Genomic DNA, 23,089 nt, shown 5'->3' on the forward strand with positions numbered 1-23,089 from the left:
ATTGTTTTATTACCATAAATAAAATATTTAGAGATATCAGATATGATATTTTACCTCAAAGAAACAGTAGATGGTGTAGAGTTAACTACTGTAGAGACAAGTTAGGAGTAAGAAATATTTTACTGTATTATTGTTGTTCCCTGCCTTTGACCCTCATAATTTCTACTCCTCCCAGGTAACAATTGGGCGAAAGGCCACTACACAGAAGGAGCAGAATTGGTGGACTCGGTCATGGATGTCATGAGAAAGGAGGCAGAGAACTGTGACTGCTTACAGGGCTTCCAGTTGACACACTCTTTAGGTGGTGGTACTGGTTCAGGGATGGGTACTCTCCTCATCTCAAAAATACGTGAAGAATATCCTGACAGAATAATGAACACATTCTCAGTTATTCCAAGTCCAAAAGTGAGTTATGATTTATTTGAGTTTGCAATTATGGTATGCAAGTACAGTACTTTATTCATATCTACTTAACAACATAAAATTTTCTTTTAGCAAATTATGTGATAGAAAGCTTGATACAGTATATAAATAGAGTAAACTCAATAAATTTTGGATTTCATTAACATTGTTAGAAAGGAATATTTTTGGGAGGGGGGTGTCAGTAGAGGTTAGGTGGTCATGCCAAGGGAAGGAGGCCAGTGGCCTGTGTAGAATCCTCCATTGTTCTTGATAATTTTATCAAGGGCTATTTTGAAACCCAGTACTGTTCATGATTCCACAGCTTAGCTGGTTGACCGTTCCATGGATCTACCACCTTATGTGTGAAGATGTATTTCCTTATGTTCATTCTGCATAACTTAGCGAGCTTATAGTTATGTACAGTACCATCTTGTTTGTGGTGTGTGGCATCAACAAAGTGGCTGGGGTTCACATTATCCATCCTTTTTAGGATTATGAAATTTTTATGAGATATGGTACTGTACTGTACATGCACTTTTATGTGAATGCATGAAATTTCAACTTACATTTTTAAGTTGTGGGTAACTTCAAGCCCCACTCTGCATTCATCTTTCCACAGATTATAAGTGTACAGTTGTACCCCACTTAACGCGGTCAATAGAACCCAGAGGGTCCCGTGTTAAGTGAAATCCGCGTTAAGTGAACAACAGAACATATGGGATTAATTCCAATAGAAACCGGCCCGACCCCCAAACTCCACTTTTTGAAGGCACATACCTATGTTGTAGTAAAAATAACATCTTAATTTTATGATGGTACATGCACACAATTAATACTTAAGAGAAATAGAGAAATACAGTCGCCAAGTTAATGTCCATTCAAATAATGGACTCAACTCCCTCCCCCTCTCACACTACACTGCCAGCTCTTCCCTCTCTGAGAAATTTTTGGGGGAAAACCACTAAATTTTAATAAATAATACCTCAAACTAAAGTTAGGATAATACAATTGACATTGCTGGATTCCTTGTAAGACCAGGAATATTTTGAATATAAATGTCATATATTTTGCACAAAAGATAACATAGTTACCTAGAGAAAAATTTTTATCTAAAATTTGTATGTTTAATGCAAAATATATGATGTTTATATTCAAAATGATCACCAAATTATAAGAATTCCAGCAATGTAAATTATATTCTGACCGGGTAATTTGTATGAATTTTATGAGCTAAAACAAATATCTTCAGTTAATAAAAAAAAAAATAATCTTCAGGACACTATCTGTCAATCAAAGTACCCCACCTTGCCTTCCCCCCCTCTTCCAACCGCGCGGTCAGTCCCAACCCTCCCCCCCACCCCCCACCAATCCTCCCTTCAAGAGTTTTTAACATTTAGTATTAAATAATACCTCAGATTAAAGTTAGGATAATATAATTGACATTGCTGGATTCCTTGTAAGACCAGGAATATTTTGAATATAAATGTCATATATTTTGCACAAAAGATAACATAGTTACTCTGAGAAAAATTTTTATCTAAAATTTGTATGTCTAATGCAAAATATATGATGTTTATATTCAAAATGATCATCAAATTATAAGAATTCCAGCAATGTAAATTATATTCAGACCGGGTAATTTGTATGAATTTTATGAGCTAAAACAAATATCTTCAGTTAATAAAAAAAAAAAAATATTCTTCACGGGGTAACAGATGGTCGGTCGGTCCCTCCCTCCCCCCCACCCCCCACCAACCGTCCCAAGGAGATGTGTGGGAAAACCAGAATACTTAACTTTTTGTAATAAATAATACCTCAAACTAAAGTTAGGATAATATAATTGACATTGCTGGATTCCTTGTAAGACCAGGAATATTTTGAATATAAATGTCATATATTTTGCACAAAAGATAACATAGTTACTCTGAGAAAAAATTTTATCTAAAATTTGTATGTCTAATGCAAAATATATGATGTTTATATTCAAAATGATCACCAAATTATAAGAATTCCAGCAATGTAAATTATATTCTGACCTGGCAATTTGTATGAATTTTATGAGCTAAAACAGGCAGTCAGGCAGGGTGGCGGGTGGGGCAAATCTAAAAATAGCGTCTCGAGCCGGGGACACTCACCGCGTATATGTGGAAAAAATCCGTGTTAAGTGAAAGTTCAGCTCTGGCGAGGCACCGCGTATATGATAAAACGCGTTAAGTGAAACCGCGTTAGGCGGGGTAATACTGTATACTGTATTTTTACTCAATATTATTAATTTAAATAATGAAAACATGGGCTTCGTCCTTCCTCAGGTGTCAGACACAGTTGTGGAGCCATACAATGCAACCCTGTCTGTGCATCAGCTGGTGGAGAACACTGATGAAACTTTCTGTATTGATAATGAAGCTCTTTATGACATTTGCTTCAGAACGCTCAAGCTCACATCTCCATCTTATGGTGATCTCAATCATCTTGTGTCAGTAAGTAGGGCTTGTACTATACTTATTCTACTCTGTACTGGAATTTGAAGAAACATTTAAATAACTTTAAAATATAAATACTGTATATATTAGTTAAAAAGAATTTGTGACTTGACTGGGTACTGTACTGTACATACTGTACATGTTTTTGCAAAGCATGATACATTTTAGAAAAGTTTCTTTGTGTTAATAGAGGACTACTTATAGGTCTAATGTTGACTACATAGCAGGTCAAAGGAATATGAAGAAACATTTTAGTATAACTTTATATTGGTAAAATTGGTTAAAAGGTAAATTTTTTAAAGTTTGATGCTCTTAGGGTTTAATCTCATAGAACTGCATTTTAATCTCATGAGATGCACCGTATACTTTGTTTATTCCAGGTATAACAACAATTACAATTCTACAATGCTTTTATCTTTTCATTATATTGAGAATGGAAAACTAAGGAAACATCTCAAAATGCTATATTATGATGTATTGATGCACTTGTGTTATTAATATACCCTTCCTTTCCTTCGAGAATTCTTGTTTGTGTTATTTTATATATTTTTCATTCTTCTTTGCAACACACCTTGAAAATCTGTTGCTTGAGAATGGAAGGTATATTTATTTGGACTAACGTGGCTAGCACACTAGTTAGGGATGTAGAGCCTATTGTGTATCTTTTCAGGTTAGTCTAATGTCTTCCAAGTCTCAGATTCAATGGTGTTGGGGGAAACATGTATGATTGCTTCAGCTTCTACAGCTAGTTTATTTTCTATCTCATTGTTTATTTAATCAGTTTTCATCGTGTTTTAATGCATTAGGCAGTGAATGTTTTATATTTACTTTGGCATTAGAATTGTGTTTTACATGTCTTTTGACCAGGTATTGTCTTTACAGGTAACAATGTCAGGTGTGACCACTTGTCTTAGGTTCCCGGGCCAGCTTAATGCCGATCTCAGGAAACTCGCAGTCAATATGGTGCCTTTTCCTCGTCTCCATTTCTTCATGCCAGGATTTGCACCACTCACATCCAGAGGGTATGGTTATTGTATTATATGTGCATTATTTTTAAACTGAATATGGGACTTTGAAATTAGGCATAACTAAAATCATGGTTAAAATGTGGATGTGACAAGAATCCAGAGTAAGGTATAAATAAAAACAAATCTGAACTCTGTGTGAGACTAAGATGTATTCAACCAGTTCTCAAAATTTACAAAACCTAAACTGAACTAATAAGGGTAGAATTTTACCAACCCAAACCAGTCCTAACCATATATGCACTTATTTTATTTTAATTTTTGTTTTATTTTTATTTATTTATTTATTTATTTATTTTATTTTATTTTATTTTATTTTTATTTTTGTATTTCTGGTGACTAGGGCACCCTCAGAGTCAGAAAAGAGCAAATTCCGATATATTGATGTCCGATTAATCAAGGTTTTACTGTCAAAATTACTGTACTCTAAAAATTCCTTAAATCAGCCATAAAGTCGCACACCTGGCGACATGGTTGGTTTGGTCTATTTCAGTTTAAATGCACACCACACACAGTATGTGCCCCCAAAAATGTTAAATAATTATCATAAGGTTAAAAACATAAAGGGAATTAATCATTATGTGTAGAAGCAAGCACTGAGGGTGGGAGGGAAAGAGCTACAGCTGGCATTTCCTCACTCACTGCTGTGCTCTCTCACCATCTGCTAAATGGCAATGCTGTATTTTTTCTTTTATTTATTATTATTTTTGTATTTATTCCTCACATTTATTGGTACAGTATATATTAATTTATGTACAAAGAATAAGTTCTTCCACGCACACATACCTCCCACACATCCAGCTCGCAACACAGTTCAGACCATTACCCAGCTCAGTTGACTCACAGACATGTGGTGGCCACAGTGGTGGGTGTGTATGCCATGATGTCACCTCACACATTTAAAGCCCACATAAGAGTATTGTAATGATTTTTTCACAACTTTTATTTGTTTCATCACAATTAACAATATATAGTACAAGGCGGCTGGGCTGGTGCATCGGCCACATAATTTATAGCCAAGGCCTTGGCTAGAACTGCCTCCATACACATTCATTTCTCACACATATATGCCCTTGCTCTTCATTTTCTTGTTTTATATTATATTTTCTTTATTTCTAAGCCACATTCGAGTATTGTAAAGATTTTTTGACAACTTTTATGGTTTCATTACAAATAACAATGCAGTCATGCGTCGCTTTATGTCCGTCCGAACAACGTCCGATCGCATATACGTCTGTGGCCCATAAAAATAATAAGAAAATAATGGGGGGGGGGAAAAATGTTCAGACAACGGGACGTAGCGGACGTAAGTGGCCTTAGAGCGGGCGCACTCATGCATGCATCATGTGTTCTTAAACAAAATAGATTGTGCTTCCAGGCGTATGATGATACAGTACAGTAACTATATATCCATAATATGTTTTGATAGATATAAGAAATGCCTATGTTACTGGTTTATGTTTTTTGGCTATTGTAGTGTAGTCCAGTACTTTTAATTTGATTTCCTGACTTAGGAAATAAAAAGTTTACAAGCTGTATAAGAGTGTATGCTTGGTTTTGCCTTGTCGGCAATGTAAACATTATGTTATTTTATTAGCCTTCTTAACCTCTGTGTTTCATGAGTTGTGTACGTTATCTAGTGAATTTAGTCAATATTGTACAGTACAAGTACACTGCAATATTCCACATACAGTCATGTGCCGGTTAACGTCCTAGATACGTTCTTGAAAACGTGACGTTAACCGAAATGGACGTTGTCTGATCATCACATAAACTTTGTCTTTATACTTACGTGTATGTGGAATACTATATACGTACATATACACTCTTACTCTTAAATCACTACTGTAATGTGATACAGGTGATTAATTTTTATCTCTTGTGCAAAATACATGATGTTTATATTAAAATTATTCACTGTCTTACAAGGATTCCAGCAATGCTGGGCAGATGGGGGAAAGGGAGCGAGCGAGCGTGTGGGGGAGGAGAGCGGGAGGTGAGGTGGTACGTTGGACAGTTGGCACCGGCCCAAGGTCTAACGCGTGTTTATTTATCAATTCTTAAGTGACTAAGCTTCTCTCTTATAAAAAGCCAGTGAAATGACCTGGGTGAATATAATTTACATTGCTGGGATTCTTGTAAGATGGTGATTATTTTAAATATAAACAGCTATAATTTGCACTAGACATAACAATTTTAGTACCGTAATCAAATTAGTAAATATGCACTCCAGCTTTGCACTAAGGTCATTTATTTCTTTTACGTTTCTTTTAGTATGGTGTGTGCATGTAAATGGATGAAAATAAATGAAGAAATTTATGTAAATCTACCCAAAAATACAGTTGAAAAACTTTATATTATAAAATGTACACTAATGTACTACAATTTTTATCTCTTGAGCAAAATATATGACGTTTGTATTCAAATTAATCTCTGTCTTGCAAGGATTTCAGCAATGCAATTTATATTCTATAGTCTGAGATATTATATGAAAAACTTAAGGCCTAAAACCCCCCACGCGAGGGAGCGTGGGAGGGAGGGGAGCGGGAGGTGAGGTGATATGATTTGACAGTTGGCGCTGAAGGCCTGCGTGCTTATTTATCATTCCTTAAGAGTGACTAAGCTCTTCTCATAATTTGCCACCCAAGCGACCTGGGTGAATATAACTTACATTGCTGGGATTCTTATAAGATAGCGATTTATTTGAATACCTGTATAAACAAGCTATATTTGCAAAAAGACATAAAAATTTTAGTACAGTGGTCCCTCGGTTAACGAGCACAATCCATTCTAGAAGGTTGCTCGTTAACCGAAACCATTGTTTCAATGGGTTTTGGGGTAATTGGTTCCAGCTCACCGAAAATTGCCTAAATTCAACAAAAAAAGGTAGAAAAGTACACTTACTTTGAGGTGTGTATGTAGAAGGCTCCTGGATGATATGATGATGATGGGAATTAGAATGGGGGTGGAGGAGAAGAGAAGGCATTGGGGTGGAAGAGAAGTCACCCCATGGCGCCATTTTACCCATAAAATTTTAGTTCTCTTGGTGTAATTCAAGATTATGTTCTTTAAATCAACACTGCACTGCATTATATATTGTCAATATGTAAATTAAATTTCAAAATGACTAATAATTTGCTTGCCAACACAGAAAAAAAGCATTTTGTTGAAGAGTCTCAAGCAAGATGTTACCTCCACTGAAAAGACTCAAAGACTGACGCCTGTATGGTGTGTTGGCAGGCTGGATAGCATGTTCAATAATTGTTAAAATTACTAAAAAAAATTAATATTAAACTTTTAAAATTATTGAATAGTATAAACTTCTTGATATTTACTAAAATGGTAAGGAATTTAAACCCTAGAACCGATTACTGTACTGGCGGACAAATACTACAGCTGGTGGACCGCCACATGCAAGCGAAAACATGTTCTGGTCAGTTCGTAAGAAACTCGTTAATCGAGGGGGGGGCACGGACGTACTGTATATGCGATTGGACGTTGTTCGGTTGAACGTTAACCGGCGCATGACTGTACATGTAAGTATAAATACAAAGTTCACAATGTGATGTTCGGACAACGTCCAAGTCAGTAAACGTCACATTTCCAAGATCGTATCTAGGACGTTAAGCGATGCATGACTGTATATGAGGCGGCTAGGCTAATGAGTTGAAGACGTAGTTATAGCCCATGGGTACAGCCCACCACCAACACACACATTCACTTTTCACGCATACTCACCCATGCTCTTCATTTTTCTTATTTTATAGTTTTATATTAAATTTCCTTTATTTCTAAGTCATCATTTATATAGAGTAGAATAATTGTTAAAGAAGCCTGTTTTTATGAGAACCGCGCCAGAAGTCAGCTGTGGCCCGTGGGAGATGGTATTGTATGTTGCCATTTTTACATATACCGTATATACTCAACTATAACCCTCCCTCGTTTATAGGTCGACCCAAGTTTTTGAGGGTAATGGAACAATAAAACCTTCAGTAAAAACACTCTACGTCCTATAAACTGAGGCTCGCTGTGCCTGAAACACCGAGTGCCGAAGGCAAATTGTTTACCATTTATTATTACGACACTTTACACTGAAACGCGGTAGTTTCAACAAAAATATTGTATATTTCCATTCAAGTATTTATTCAAGTCAATTAGGAGGGAATATTATTGTAATACAACAGTTTTATAACTGAAAACCATTCGAAAAGCGATTACAGTAACCTCTTTTGAATGAAAGAAAGCGAAAGTCATTGTTTGCGTCACGATTTTATCCCACTTTCCACTTTAATACGTACGTCATTTCAGCAAAAATATTACATTTCCGTGAATGTATTATATCAAGCACAGTATGAATAGAATATCATTGTAATATAACAGTATTTTAACCGAAAACTATTAAAAAAACGAGTAACTTCTCTTGAACATCGGAAGGTTAGGTAAAGACTTGTTTTTGTCATGTATTTTATCCTATTTTATATTAAAATACATCACGTTTCAACAAAACTACTATTTATTTCCGAGAATATATTCATTCAGGCACAGTTAAGGTAAAATATACGTGTGATGTAACAGTTTCTTAACTGAAAACGATTCGAAAAACACGTGTACCGTCTAGCTGATACGCAACAGCTGGTGGTGCGTCATGCATCGTTGTAAACAATAGGAGATTGCAGTGGATTACCGGGTATTATATTAAGTGTGAAATATCGAAAAGGTTTTTATTACCGGTATTTTTTGTTGATCAATGAGTACTGTGATACCGTATATGATATGATAAGTTAGCCTGTGCTAAGAACTTCAACATAGACTACTGAAAACACGTTGTAAGGTAATTTAGCCTATTGTAAGTTGGTGAGCTTCATCTGCTGAAGGAACAGCACAACTTTTCATTTCATTACTAATTGGTGCATATTATATGTTTCCATTGTTTACTGGCAGTAAATGGTAAATATTTTTCAACCTAACAAAACTATTTCCCATGTAGAGGTCGACCCCCAATTTTTTGCCAAAATTTGGGTCTTAAAAACTCGAACTACACACCGGTATATACGGTAATGAAACTATAAAAATTGTGGAGAAATCATTTCGATACTCTAACGTGACTTGGAAATAAAGAAAATATAATATAAAACTGAAATAAGAACTATGAAGAGCATGGGTGTGTATTCTGTGTGGGAGGTGATGGCAAGTGTGGAAGCAGTGGGCAGTTTGTTTTAATAGCGCATATGGCGACTCGGCTGGTTTGGCCTATTTCAGTTTGAATGCGCACCACACAACCACCTCTGCTCTAAGTTTACTTTATCCTATTTTCCACCGATTGTCAAGTTGATTTCAGCAGATAATATTTTGGAAAAATAATGAAAGCACAAAAAAGCTAAAATTATACAAGATAGTGCAGACACTGCATCACAACTTATCTGGAATGTGCTGCCTCTGCTGCCAGACCCTTAGCAACTGTTGCTAAGGGTCAGTTGACAGAGGCACAAAACCCAAAGCCCTTATCCTGCTCAGTACATGCAGTACCTGAGGCCAAGAGAGGTGCAAGTGGAGGTATTTCCCCCCCCAGCCAAGCGTGTAAAGTTAAAGGAGCGTAAGATGTGACATCACTATGTTTGGTAGGATCTGCATATATGGGACAAGACTGCATATTTTGCTAATGCGGTTTGTTATATTAAAGAGGCTGAATATTTAAGAGACATGATGCTTAACAATGACTAATTAAATTATAAGTAGAAGAGAGCTTTTCATTTTGTTAGGGACAGTTTAAATGAAGCACATTTAATATACAAGGAGGCAGCATAGCTGGCACTTACCTTGGCTGTCCTCAGCTTACCAACTACAATTTAAATTTGGGGACACAATTACAGCTGGGCAGACTGGAAGTATTTCTGGATCATACCAGTGACCTTGAAGAGTTAGAATTTCTAATATTTGTTAAAATACTAGATGGGTTGTAGGCCACTGGATGTTTGGGAGACACTTGAGTATTTTGTTTAAATAGATATTTGTTAAGTATTACCTGGTGTGTCTAGTAAGTAACTGGTACACTCCTCTCCACAGGTCCCAGAGTTATAGAGCTCTCACAGTTCCAGAGTTAACACAACAGATGTTTGACAGCAAGAACATGATGACTGCATGTGATCCCCGGCATGGCCGGTACCTCACAGTCGCTGCCATCTTCCGAGGGAAAATGTCCATGAAGGAAGTAGATGAACAGATGCTCTCAGTCCAAAATAAAAATTCCAGGTAATTGTGTAAGATAACTTAAAATAAAATTTTCATCACTCTGGCACTAGAGTCGGAGGGGTATTGTGATGACCCATGCTATCTGCGAGTCTCTGTCCACTGTTATCTTTTTTATATACTCTATTTCTCTTAAATGAAGATGAGTAATGAGGGAAACCAAATAGTTTTTTTTTAATCCCATGAAAAATGTAAATTCAGTAAGGAGTCTTCAATTTGTATAATCCACTAAATTTGTTTTTCTAGTGTCAGGCTTCAATCCTTTAATTTTTCTCAACTAAATGAATTCAATGCCAATGAAGGTAGGTTAAACTAGATAACCATATATGTTATAATTTCCCTCCCTGTTATAAGATAAACAAATGTATTTTTAGCCCTCCACCCGCTCTACCTCTCCACCCAGGAGGTAGTGAGCTCCATGTAAACATTGTCATCTCTGATCACACCCCACAAAATACAATGTATTTAGTAAACGGGACAGCTGCTGAGAATGGTGGTAGGCCGTAGTCACGACCAAGAACAAATTCCGGCTTGAAAGTCATGTACAGTACTCTAATGCTGACATGTTCCTTGATAAGAGAGCGGAGTTTGAAACCTTATTCAAAGAATATTAACCCTATGTAGATGAAGTAGAACTGTTGTACAAGAACAGGAGAATCAACCCAGAGGAATATGAGTTCAACATAGATGGAAATGACTCATTTACAAACCATTCTCTAGCATCTTGCAAGAGGGGTGTGGTTATCTGCTAGGCAAGACCTTAGAGTCAGCCAGGTGAGGGTGCAGGGGGAGGATGTTTTTGATGAATCAAAGTGCTGTAAAATTAAACTAAAGGGAGGTGACTTACTTATTGTCAGATGTATCTCCAGATTCCCAAACTGTAGCTTATTAAATCAAAGGAACTTACGAGCCTTAATTGACAACACCACGGCGCTCAACCCTAGCCACCTCTTTGTCAAAGGGGACTTTAACAATGACAACATCGATTGGAGAAATGAAGCTACGCCAAACAACCTTAATAATCCTGCTACCCTTTTTGTAGAAACTCTGAGAGACAATTTTCTGTTCCAACATGATAAAGATCCTACTCATTACAGAGGGGAGCAAACACCCATACTGCTAGATCTCATCTTAACTAACGAGGAGGGAATGGTGGCTAGCCTGGAGCACCAGTGGTGATTGAAAAACAGGCTAAGTCTGGTTGTCGACAACGGTTTTCACTGCTATGATAGTTTCATACTGTAAAGGGTTATATATAAGTAACCACAGAATTTTCCTTATGAATAAAGACAACTATACTGTACAGTACTATAAAGATAAAAATAAGAGTGTAGGGGTATATTGTGTGTGGGAAATAAGAGTGATCTGGGAGCAGCAGGCAAGGAAGGGGTGTAGTACTGGTGGGTGGCTCCCACACCCGCCTTCCCTCCAGGATCCCTTTAACATGTCTGGGGGGCACTGTGTACTAAGCAGACACTCATCCCCCCCCTCCCCCACACCATCTACACACCCCCAACATCACTTACACTTGCTCAACACCACCCACACACCCCAATGCCACCCACACACCCCAACACCACCCACTCACCCCAACACCACCCACACCCTCCAACACCACCCACACCCTCCAACACCACCCACACACCCCCAACATCACCATATAGTGGTCACATTGCCAACATATTAATGCAAAAGTCAAACATCGACAGGATGCAGACTGAAGTGCTGTAAACCTTACATACAGGTGCAGTAAAAGGTATTGGGAAGATCAAAGTATCTGGATGTAGATCCATCTTGTATTATAGTTACCATCAGTATGACAATATCACACCAGTTGTCACCACTGTATTAAAACTTAGTGGTCACACCTGTCACCACTGTATACAATGTTATTATATCACGAGTTACCACCAGTGACCAAATCACACCAGCTGTTATCGGAACTGTGACTTGTAAATTAGTTGATCATTTGAGTATTACCATTTAATTCCTTATTATCCAGACAAGGTAAGGCAAGTAATGATTTGAGATGGAGGCAATTGGCATGTTTAGCAGCAACAAATGGTTAAATATATAGTTAACCTTATCTGAATTAAAAACAGGTATTAAATTAAGAGATTCCTTATTTGAAAAGATGGGATTAAATGGATACTCTGATTAAATATGCATACAGTTATACATAATTATTAAGAAAAAAATGCATACCCTATATAGTGATAATTTCTAACTAAATATACACACACTCAATAATTAATTATTTAATACACATCATAAGATAAGTCTGGTGTTAACTTCTCACTTGGCATTAATTTGTTCATAAAACTCGTAAAAAGTTTCAGTGACAATTTCACCACTTCTCAAGTGAAATTACAGTGGTCCCGCGGTTAACAAACACAATTCGTTCCACAGAGTCATTCGTTAACCGAAAATTTGGTTAACCAAATCCATTGTTTCAATGGGATATTGGGTAATTGGTTCCAGCTCACTGAAAAGTACATACAAAGTAAACAAAAAATGCAGTAAAGTACACTTACTTTGAGGTGTGTATGTAGAAGGTTCCTGGTTGATGATGATGATGATGATGGGAATTAGAAGTGGGGGGTGGAGGAGGAGAAGGGAGAAGAGAAGGAAGTGGAGATGGAGGAGAAATCACCTTACAGGGGAGCCATGCTTGATGCAGTAATTTCACCAATAAAATTTTAAGGTCACTAGGTGTAATTCAAGATTATTTTTATTTAAATCAACACTGCACTGCACTATACATTATCAATATGTTAACTAAATTTCAGATTGACCAATAATTTTAATGTAAAAATGCAAAATTATTCAAGACACCAACAAAATCGATGTTCACTCCACTGTAAACAAAGCCAAACTGACGCCTGGTGGGTGAATCAAGCGGCTGATGGGCGCACTAAAATATAGTTCCCTGTACTGCATATATTATCAATATGTTAACTAAATTTTAAAATGACTAATAATTTTAATATAAAAAATGAAAAAAATATTAAAGAGCACAACTTTCTTGATATTTACTCCACTGGAAGCGAATGTAAACATAGAACAACTTACTGAATTGGCAGACTAGCCCATCAGCTGATGCTCACAACAAAATGTGTTTGTCGTAAGGATTTCGTTAATGGAAGTTTTGTTCGTTAACCGAATTGAAGATCCTTATGGGAGGTAATTCGTTAACCGAAATTTTGTTAATTGAACCGTTCGTTAACCGAGGGACCACTGTATAACTTTCTATGCATAATCATACTAATTTATCAACTTAGCTGTAACATAAGTCCTTGTTCCAAGTTAAATATTTTATATAGTTATACAGCTACACACATAAGCAGCTGCACAGTTAAAACTGCTTCCCAGTTAAACTGCTACACAGTTAAAACTGCTCCATGTATAAAACTTATCCACACATAAACAGCTGTAAACCTAAACCCCCATCTCTTGGGGTATTTTAACACTTACCCTGTATTGACAAAATACTGTCAGAGGGAGACCTCCAACATGTGTCCTCATTGGCATTTGATATAAGAATGGCATCTTTTATGTTTTCTGCTCCAAAGAGACTGGTGTTCATATGCTGTTCACAATTCAAGCTCACCAATAATGATAATTTACAGTCTCAGTTCACTATGTTAAATATTTTACTCAATTTCTGCACATTCTAATATTCTACAATGTTTATAAAAATAACCACTTCCTAGATATGTTACAATTACAATGACTCATGCATCCAAACACCACTATGTCAATTATAGCATTATGATCTCCAATCATTGATCTATTTTGCAATTAACATTCAAAAAGATAACATTATGTAAATACTGAAAAAAATTCCATAGTATCACAATAACATACAAAGTTTCCACAAGATATTCACTACTTTAATCAATTTGCATTGAGCCACAAAATTCCAGGACTCGCTACTCATTTCAAAATACATCAATCATTAAACTTCATCATACATTACCTCATATAATTTAACAATCGAAGATAACTGGGATATTCAAAGATTTCTCTAAACGTTTGCTTACAGATATAAGATATTAAAAACATCCCTGGCTCTTTCATGTCCTATTTATTTTCATCTTTCAGAGGGATAACTAAACTATTTCTATACACTATTTTATGTCACATAGTAAAATATATTTCAGAACAATAGAAAATTCAGTTTTGGTATAAATTTACGTAAAATCCATCCAATCTTGTTACAATCTAGGAAAGGTTAGGCTGATGCCACATTTTCAAATTTTTTATTTTTAAACATTCACATGTTGATGTACAAATAAAAACCCTTCTTTCTGTATTGTTTCAGTTACTTTGTTGAGTGGATCCCAAATAATGTTAAGGTTGCAGTATGTGATATTCCACCAAAAGGCCTTAAAATGTCTGCCACCTTCATTGGAAATTCTACTGCAATACAAGAGATCTTTAAGGTAACAGCTTTTTCTTTTTTTTTTTACTTTGTCATATTTTGTTATTTTTCTGTCATTTACTGTTATGCTTTCTCTTCAGGACTAAATACAGGTAAGGATGGAGTACCATATATACTTGAGGACATTTACAGTTTTTATGAACAACATTTTATGCAAAAGTAGGGGGTCATTTACGATAGGCCCATAGAAGGCTAACCTTACCAGTAAGCTTTTTTGTTTATCCTGGACTTGCTTACCATATCCCCAGATTTTCTCTTTATGTGGCTGCATGAAGAGCACAGCCTCATGCACTATGTATGCCTCTTTAAATATACAAATACCTGATGCAAATGAAGATTTACAGATATAGGCCTCCCCCCCCTCCCCACCAAGTTCTTGGATTTTCACTTCGTGGTTCTCAGTTATTCGCAGATGACACTCTGGATGTACCCAAGAATGTCTGTGGGTAGTTTCAAAGTTGCCAGCATTTTTGCGGCTGGGACAGGGAACCATTCATTCTAGAGACAGTAATTTCCTTTACCTGTACTGTTTTGTAAATATACCGGTATGTGTGTGTGTGTGTGTAGACACACACACACACACACATATACATATACATACATATATACAGTACAATACATACAGGGGGCCCCCAAAATTTGCGGATTTTTATTTCGCGGTCCTCTATCATGCGCGGATGACACTGGATGTATACCTGCCTCATCAGATGACTCATTAGCCACATCATCCAGCATTTCTTCGCCATTCTCCTTAAGCATCTCGTTGATCTGCTCTGCATCCACCTCACAGAAACCAGGTGCTGGGAGGGAGACTCCTTGCACTTTCTACTGTAGCTTCTAATAAATCTGTCTGACGCTGCACAGCCAACCTTGCGTTACTAAGGTGTGGGAAGAGGGGTTTCCAAGCATGTTTAATGGTTGCCAATGTGATTTTGTTCCATGCAGCTACCATGTGGTCCACAGCTTGTCGGATATGAAATTGCTTCCAGAATTGCTTGGGTGGTGTCACTACGGGAGTTGCTAGCAGGGTCTTGCGGCAAGGTGGGGGAGTTGCCAGAGATGCTGACTGAAGCAGGGTCGTCTTCCACATTGTTATCATTAGTGTTGTTGATTTCGTTCACCTCATCTTGAGAGTCTGTGACTTTCCTCATTCTGTCGTGGACTGCCTTATAGTAAAGCATCTTCACATTGGCAATTATTTCTTGATCAAGTGGTTGCAGTATGGAGGTTGTATTGGGGTGCAGGAACACCCCCTTAACATTAGGATATCTGCCAACCAGATACTGGGCATGGCCAGGAGCATTGTCCATAAATAGAAGCACTTTAATATCTAAATTCAAGTTTCGGCAGTTACATTGTGAATCAGGCGCAAAACACTCATCAAACCACTCGTGGGAAATATTTTGCATCATGTAGCCCTTGTGATTTTGTTTTCAATTCACATTCAAGTTATTCATGTCATAATTGCAGTAGGCATGAGGCTTCTTTGATCGGTAGATAAGTCGGGCTTTATCTTATGCTGACCTGATGCATTTGTGATTAGTAAAGCAGTGAATCAGTCTTTAGCCATCTTTACCCAACGTGCCTGTTTGTCATCCTTTGATATAAAAGTAGCATGGGGAGATTGTTTCCCGTAGAAACCCGTTTCATCACGATTATAAATTTGATCCAACAAGTATCTACCTTCTTCTACAAGTTGTTTTGGAGATGACAAATACTGGGAAAGTTCATATAAGGAACTCTCTTTTGTCATTAAATTGGAACTTCAAAAAACTAAACTTGTGAGCATTCCTATCTGCGGGAATGAATGTTAAGTCTTTCACTATATTAGCCCAGACTTCATCTATTTTAGAGATCATTTTGGGGCAAATATCCGGCCAAGAAATTGTAGTATCACCTTCTAAAAACAATGAATGATGGCCCACAGTTGCTTGGCCTTCCTGTCTCTTTGTAAGTGCTGAGAGATCAGGAAGTTTAGAAACATTTTCATAAAATATCTTGAATAAGGAATCCACAGACTCAGATGTGGTAGAAAACAAAGAAGACTTAGGTCTTACCAATGTTACCCAAGGCCTGTTTGGATCATCCTTACGCTCAATGTTATCCATCAGTTGCGTAGCAGTCGACAGCAGCCTGTTTCCACTCATAGTAACCAACACTTTTGCCCCAGGTGGAAGTGGTTGCCAAAATGGGGACAGGATGAAGTCAGTCTCAACAGGTTCTTCCTGCTCTAGAGACTGAACACTATGATTAGAGATAACTTCCTCATCCTGATCCTGGAATCCACTAAAATCAGACTGACAAGATAGAGGTTCTTGTAATCTTTTTACTGCCTCATTATCTAGAATATCCAATAACCTAATTCTAAACTTTCTGCCAACTTGGGATCTTTCCAGTGTTTTACATTTAGACATTTACTCTTCAAGGCCTTATTCCATCTATTTTTAATTTGGATCTGCAATAATTCTTTCTTATCTTCTGCAGCTTGATTACTGTAATTTTAAAAATCTGATCATAACAAACTGCACAATTCATTGGTGAAAACTGGTTGTCTTAGACACAGCTGCTATGAATTATGCAAGCCAAATGAGGATCTAACTTGGTAAGCCAAGTTGCTCTACATCCTTGATAATTACATGTAGTATGGTCCCCTTGGGTCCTGGGTGAAATACTACTACTGACGGATATTTCCTTGTATGTAGTGTATGAGCTGAACTTTCTAGTCCTTGTAGCTCCTCACTCAACACTAGTTCCCCAGGGACAGTTCCATGGTCTCCTCCATCATTTAGCAGTCCAGACAATTGTCCTTCATCCTCCAGTTGCACATCACTCATCTAAACTAGGAGGAACACTATGAGTCACATTGTATCATAATAATAATACAAGGTAGATTACATTGTCTCCCAAACATAATCACTATGACTCGTAACTGTGATATTTTAGTAAGTTATTTCATTTAATATCTCTTGTTGTTATATAAGTCATCAGTGTGACAATCATAAACAACTAACTCACTATATCATACACCTTTCCCTTCTTCTTATCTCAATTATCCCTCAGCTCAATGAACTTTGTTTCTTAATCAAACTTAACTTCATTTAGAGCATTTATATTATATTTACATGTATATAATTATGGTAGTAATTGATTTTTAGTTTTCATATCTATTACAATCTCTTCAATACATATACAGTACACTATCATTAGCAAGTGTCATCATTTATAAACTTCAATTTTATAAGTATTTTATCACTCGAAATTCAGACACTCACTCTCAGCTGAAACACCGTAAACAAAATCCCTTCTGCCACGACTGAGAAGCTCCAAACCTTCATACTTTGGCCCATAGCATCAGACTTCTATCGTCAAGAGCCAATCACAGCTCAAGAAGTCTTTGCCTATTTGCCAACCCCAAGGCAGAAATGCTCTCTTGCCCAGGGCGGTAAATTTGAATGTCAGTGGTGCAAAATACAGTATTATCTCCGTAAGCCGGAATCCCTCAAACCCACAAATCTCCGATAGCCGGAATTGGAAATCGAGAGCATAGTCTGAAAATGTCTTGAATGAAGACAAAAGCAAAAATATGTTTTGGGGTACCTGACCTGGCCTGACTCAGTGTCAGGTGAATGTAGGGTGAGGGATTAATGGTCTCATATTACTGACCTTCTGACAGAATGTCAGGTTACACACACACACACACACACACACACAGGAATTAAGACAACAAGCATCTAGTGAGGGTCTTGTTGTGTGAGTGCATGGAGGCAAATTAAAAGATCAGCTGTTGAGGAGCTTATCACTTGGCAACACTGGTGCATGTTACACTCCTTTCCACTCCATCTCTCTAATCATCCACACCTTTCTGTTTTCTCATTCCATATTTTAAAATGTAATGTAATGTTGAAGGGATACAACTTTCCTCATTTATACTTATACTTATCACAAACAACCTAAAAATACTTTAGGTTTTGTGTTTATTCAAGACATCTTCAGGTCATGAGACCCACTAATTCCCCACCCGAGAAAAGGTGACCTGACTTTCCATCAGAAGGTCAGTAATATGAGACCACGAATTCCTCACCCCACCTCCACCTTACATTGCATCAGGTCAGGTCAGTTACACGAGACCCACTAACCCCCCACAGCTCCAATGGGAGTGGAAAATAACAGTCTTTGCTGAGACACACAGCTTCATTCATGCCCATATCCTATAGATTTTTAATTTTTAAATATATTTATTTAACCACAACTTTTAGATAAACTATTCTGGATTATTATAGCAAAGAAATGAAGTTTCTAACTTAATTAGAACTGTACCCTAGAAACGTTCTGGGGAAGTGGGCTAGTGTCCGTCTTTGTAAGATGTATAGTTTAGAAATTCAGAAACTTTTCCCAGTAACCAGAAAAGGTTCTGGGGATAAGGAATTTTTCCGGGTTTGAGAAAATCATCTGGTTACCTGGAAATCTCTCATTCCCAGAAGTGCTCTGCACCACTTGTTCCGGTTAACGGTGATATCACTACTGTATATAAACAGTAATGAGGTCTAAATTAATGATTGCCAGCCGGAAAAGCTCTCTAATATTTCAACTTGCCCGGCAGGATTTTTTTATCACCTGTGGTGACTGGACTGGCTATTTTGTGCTAGTCTAAGAGACCTATTAGAGAAAGGGCTTATATTTTTGTAGCAAATTTTGTAGGCCTATCTTTCTAATGGGCCTAGGGATACAGCCCCATTAGTAATCCACCCCTGCATATCCAGGTGCTCCTCTACTTACGAATGAGTTACGTTCCTGAGGCTTGTTTGTAAGTCCAACTTTACTCTTGTAGATACCAAACATATTGTAAAAAATGAAAAGATTATGGATATTTAGTACAGCTATGCCCTTTAAACCAGCCTGAATACCTGGCTCACTCTTCTCCTCTTAGATAATGTTTGTTCTATCTGGAATTTTTTTGAAAATAATTATCTCATCCACATTAAACACCTGTTCTGGCAGGTAACCCCCTCAGTGATGATGTTTGTATCTCTGAAAGTTTGCAAGTTGAATGTTCTTAAGTAGAGGAGCACCTGTATAACATAGCAGTGCAAATATATATCTTTCTTACATTCTCATTTTCTTTACAACCGGATTTTCCATATTGATCCTATACTACCTATACTGTAGTACTAAAAACATAGGTTCAACATTCTTACTAAAATGCCATTTATCATTGCAGAAGTCCATAGGGCTGATATACAGCATTTTTTCATTGAGGTTAAGATTGATTTTAGGCTACAGTGTTGTATGACTTTTTAAAGTTTCTTTACATATTTTGTACTTAACTCTGAATTCATTGGTGATATTTTTCTAATTCAAATGTTTTTGTATCCAGCGCATTTCAGAGCAGTTTACTGCAATGTTCCGGCGAAAGGCTTTCCTTCACTGGTATACTGGTGAAGGTATGGATGAAATGGAGTTCACAGAAGCAGAATCCAATATGAATGATCTAGTGTCAGAGTACCAACAATATCAGGAAGCATCAGCAGATGATGAGGAATACGTAGATGAAGAGGAACCTTTAGAAGAGGAGGTAGCGGAAGAGCAGTAACTTGTGAATGACCAAAAAATAACAATAAAAAAGATATACAGTACCTGTAGTCACAGTAACACTGAGATGGTCCAAGAAAGTTTAGTTAATACAGTACTGTACTGTACTTTTACTGTACTGACAAAGATTCTCTAACCAAGATTGAAATTTATATTCAGTTCACTATAGTACAGTACTGTACTATAGTGAACTGTATATAACTGTATATATATATATACAGTAGTACCACGATACACCGGACTGAGGCAGACCCCAGTCCAAAAAAAAAAGCAAATCTGTGGGGGTGAAGTTGGACGTAACCCTGCTTCTTGAAAATCAGACATCCTAGTTCTCAACAACTGTTTTCACTGATATGACTGTTTTGTACTGTAAAGTGTTATGTAAGTAATGTACTGGTATCCACAGGATTTGTGGAAAAGTCATTTCAATATGCTCATGTACCATTTGAATAAAAAAAAAATGGGAGATGAGTGTATCTGGATGTAGGAGGTAATGCAGGTGGGTGGCTCCCTCCTCAAGGAATACTTTAACACATCTATGAAATTTTACCATAATTCCTATATTAGATTCATTTGCTGCTGGGTTGATAAAACATTTTGGTGTAATAATCAACTTTTCTGGAAAAAAGAATCCCACACTCAAAACCATTGCTTCGTAATAAATTCCTTCTTTACAAGTATAAACAGCTGATCGCTCTCACTTTCCCTCGCCATGTTAACCCACGAAATGCGGCAGTTTTGCTGCCTAAGTGCAACAGTTGCAATGCATGTATTCATGCATATTCGTAATTTATATTTTATCTCACTTATTCCACAAGTATTTGTTACTATTGGAATCACCTTGTACTTTATATTAATAATATATTAATGGTTTTTGAATAGCTATGTAATACGAAAACCAATATGAAATAAGGAGTCTGTAAATTTTTTTGCACAAAATACTTTCTACTTGTGAGCTGCCTGGCTAAATAATAGCATAATTTAGTTGAGAAATCACTTGAAAAAACAAAAAACAAAAACAAAACCCTAGTAGGTAAAAAAAATTGTGACATTGATGTGCTGAATGAGTGCACGTCAGACTACATGCATGGTGGTATACTCATGCCCCTTACGTCTACCTATGCATGCATGATTTTAATTGTAGCCCTCCAAAATATAGCCAAATCTGGCATCTTTTTGTCCTATCTGCTCATTTATTAGTTGAATTTGGGCATCTGAATTAGTTGCCAATATCGACACTCGTCCTTCAGCAGCATGAAAAATGTCTCTTATAGAGATGCACTTCACTCCGTGGGTTAACAGTGCTCTCCATCATCTGCTTCAGCACTTAGTAAATAATAATATAAAAGTGAATTTATCAACACAAAATCTAATATTGTACTGTAGTGTATTATGCATCTGCTTATTCCCTAATTTATTCATTAATCAGTTGTCTAAGTCCTCAAGTAGGCAAATCAAGTCATCATGTATCACTCAAAAGGAATAAATGATGTTAGCAAGATATCTCTATCTGAAATACTATACAGTATGTTATAATGATCTTGTTATTAGCTGACTTGCTGAAAGCTTTCAGGAATGTGACTGAGTGAATAACTTCCGATAAAGCTTATTCTTTTATTTTAAGTCAAATTACAAACTATGTATTGTATTTTTTCTATTGCACTTATTAAAGTGTTATATTAATTATGATGACTTATAATACACCATAAGAGGCTGATCATACAAGAACATAATATTAAAATTCGATAAATAAACCTGGCGAATGCAGCAATGCCTGGTCTTACCCACCCCCCCAGCTTTGTTTTATTACTTCGTAACTAATTAGGCCTATAGCATATCTGATTAGACCACTGTACAATATTCAGTAAAAATTTTCACCTACAAACTTTTAAAAGTGAATGCCGGTGTAGAGGGTTTACTGTACTGTGTATGTACAGTAACATGAAACGGATAAATCTCATACTTGTATGTCTCAACAAATTGAAATTATTTTCATATGATGAAGGAAGTTCTGTTTAATATTCTATGATCTGTGAGGCATAAACTGCCAGTTAAGTAACCCATGTTTGTTTTGTACATGATAGAATATTTATTCACTGCTAACTTGTATCAGTGAAAATACATTCTAGTCATTATTAATATGAATCTAGCCAAACTTTTTAGGAAGTTGTATTCATCAAGGGGTGTTTTCCCTTCAGATCTCGGAATTTGTCTTTAAAATCAATCAATAAAAAAAAACAAAAAATCTGTCAAGTTCTCAATAGCATCCTGAAGAAACTTTTCAAATTATTTGAGCTAAATACTGTCTAAATCATCTTTACAGTACTGTATATTATCAGCAATTATCATGTGCAAGCTTTCCTTGGAAAATATTGAAAACTTTATAAATTTTCACTCAGATTTTAAGGTCTATAATATTTTAAAGGCCTGTGAATTATCATCCATGGAGACAAATAATTTAAGCCCCATAACTGAAGGATTTATTTCTTTGCCAAGGATAGTCTGTATGGATTTTTATCTCTGTTCAATTTGTTTATTGAATGGAAATAGCCAGCATAGCCATGCGATAGTTACCCATGATAAAGAAGCTGTCGGATGTCTCGGTGCTTTTTGTATCAGATGAATTTTTTCAACCGGAACAATTTTGTTAATTTGGAATAAAAACTTAGTTTGATTTATTTTATTTTTTTTCATGAGACTTCTCAGAATATTTGCCCTCGTATATTTCAAACCAATGAAGTAAGTTAATTGTATGATGACATGATCCATTAGAAATACTGTATTTGAAGCATATATGGTAGCACTGCACAAGAAGAACATGCAACATAATACAAATAGAATTTTTTGGGTTGTATTGAAAGGTTAAATGGTACAAGAAAGGAATCTAAAGTAAAAATTTAAGC

General features: G+C 36.5%; 1 protein-coding gene across 1 annotated transcript in view; it reads left to right on the top strand.

The window, feature by feature from the left end:
* The window catches only part of LOC121873311 (tubulin beta chain-like), an 84,648-nt gene extending 61,788 nt beyond the window's left edge, over positions 1–22,860 (top strand). The window contains exons 4-9 of the mRNA XM_042376817.1: positions 176–405; positions 2,712–2,879; positions 3,765–3,904; positions 9,971–10,156; positions 14,478–14,598; positions 19,972–22,860. Coding sequence (XP_042232751.1) covers positions 176–405; positions 2,712–2,879; positions 3,765–3,904; positions 9,971–10,156; positions 14,478–14,598; positions 19,972–20,187 — 1,061 coding nt within the window. The 3' untranslated portion in view covers positions 20,188–22,860. The remainder of the gene's footprint in view (positions 1–175; positions 406–2,711; positions 2,880–3,764; positions 3,905–9,970; positions 10,157–14,477; positions 14,599–19,971) is intronic.
* The last annotated feature ends 229 nt before the right edge of the window (positions 22,861–23,089 follow it).

Source organism: Homarus americanus, unplaced genomic scaffold (genome assembly GCF_018991925.1).
Source record: "Homarus americanus isolate GMGI-L3 unplaced genomic scaffold, GMGI_Hamer_2.0 scaffold32929, whole genome shotgun sequence".
NCBI lineage: Eukaryota > Metazoa > Arthropoda > Malacostraca > Decapoda > Nephropidae > Homarus > Homarus americanus.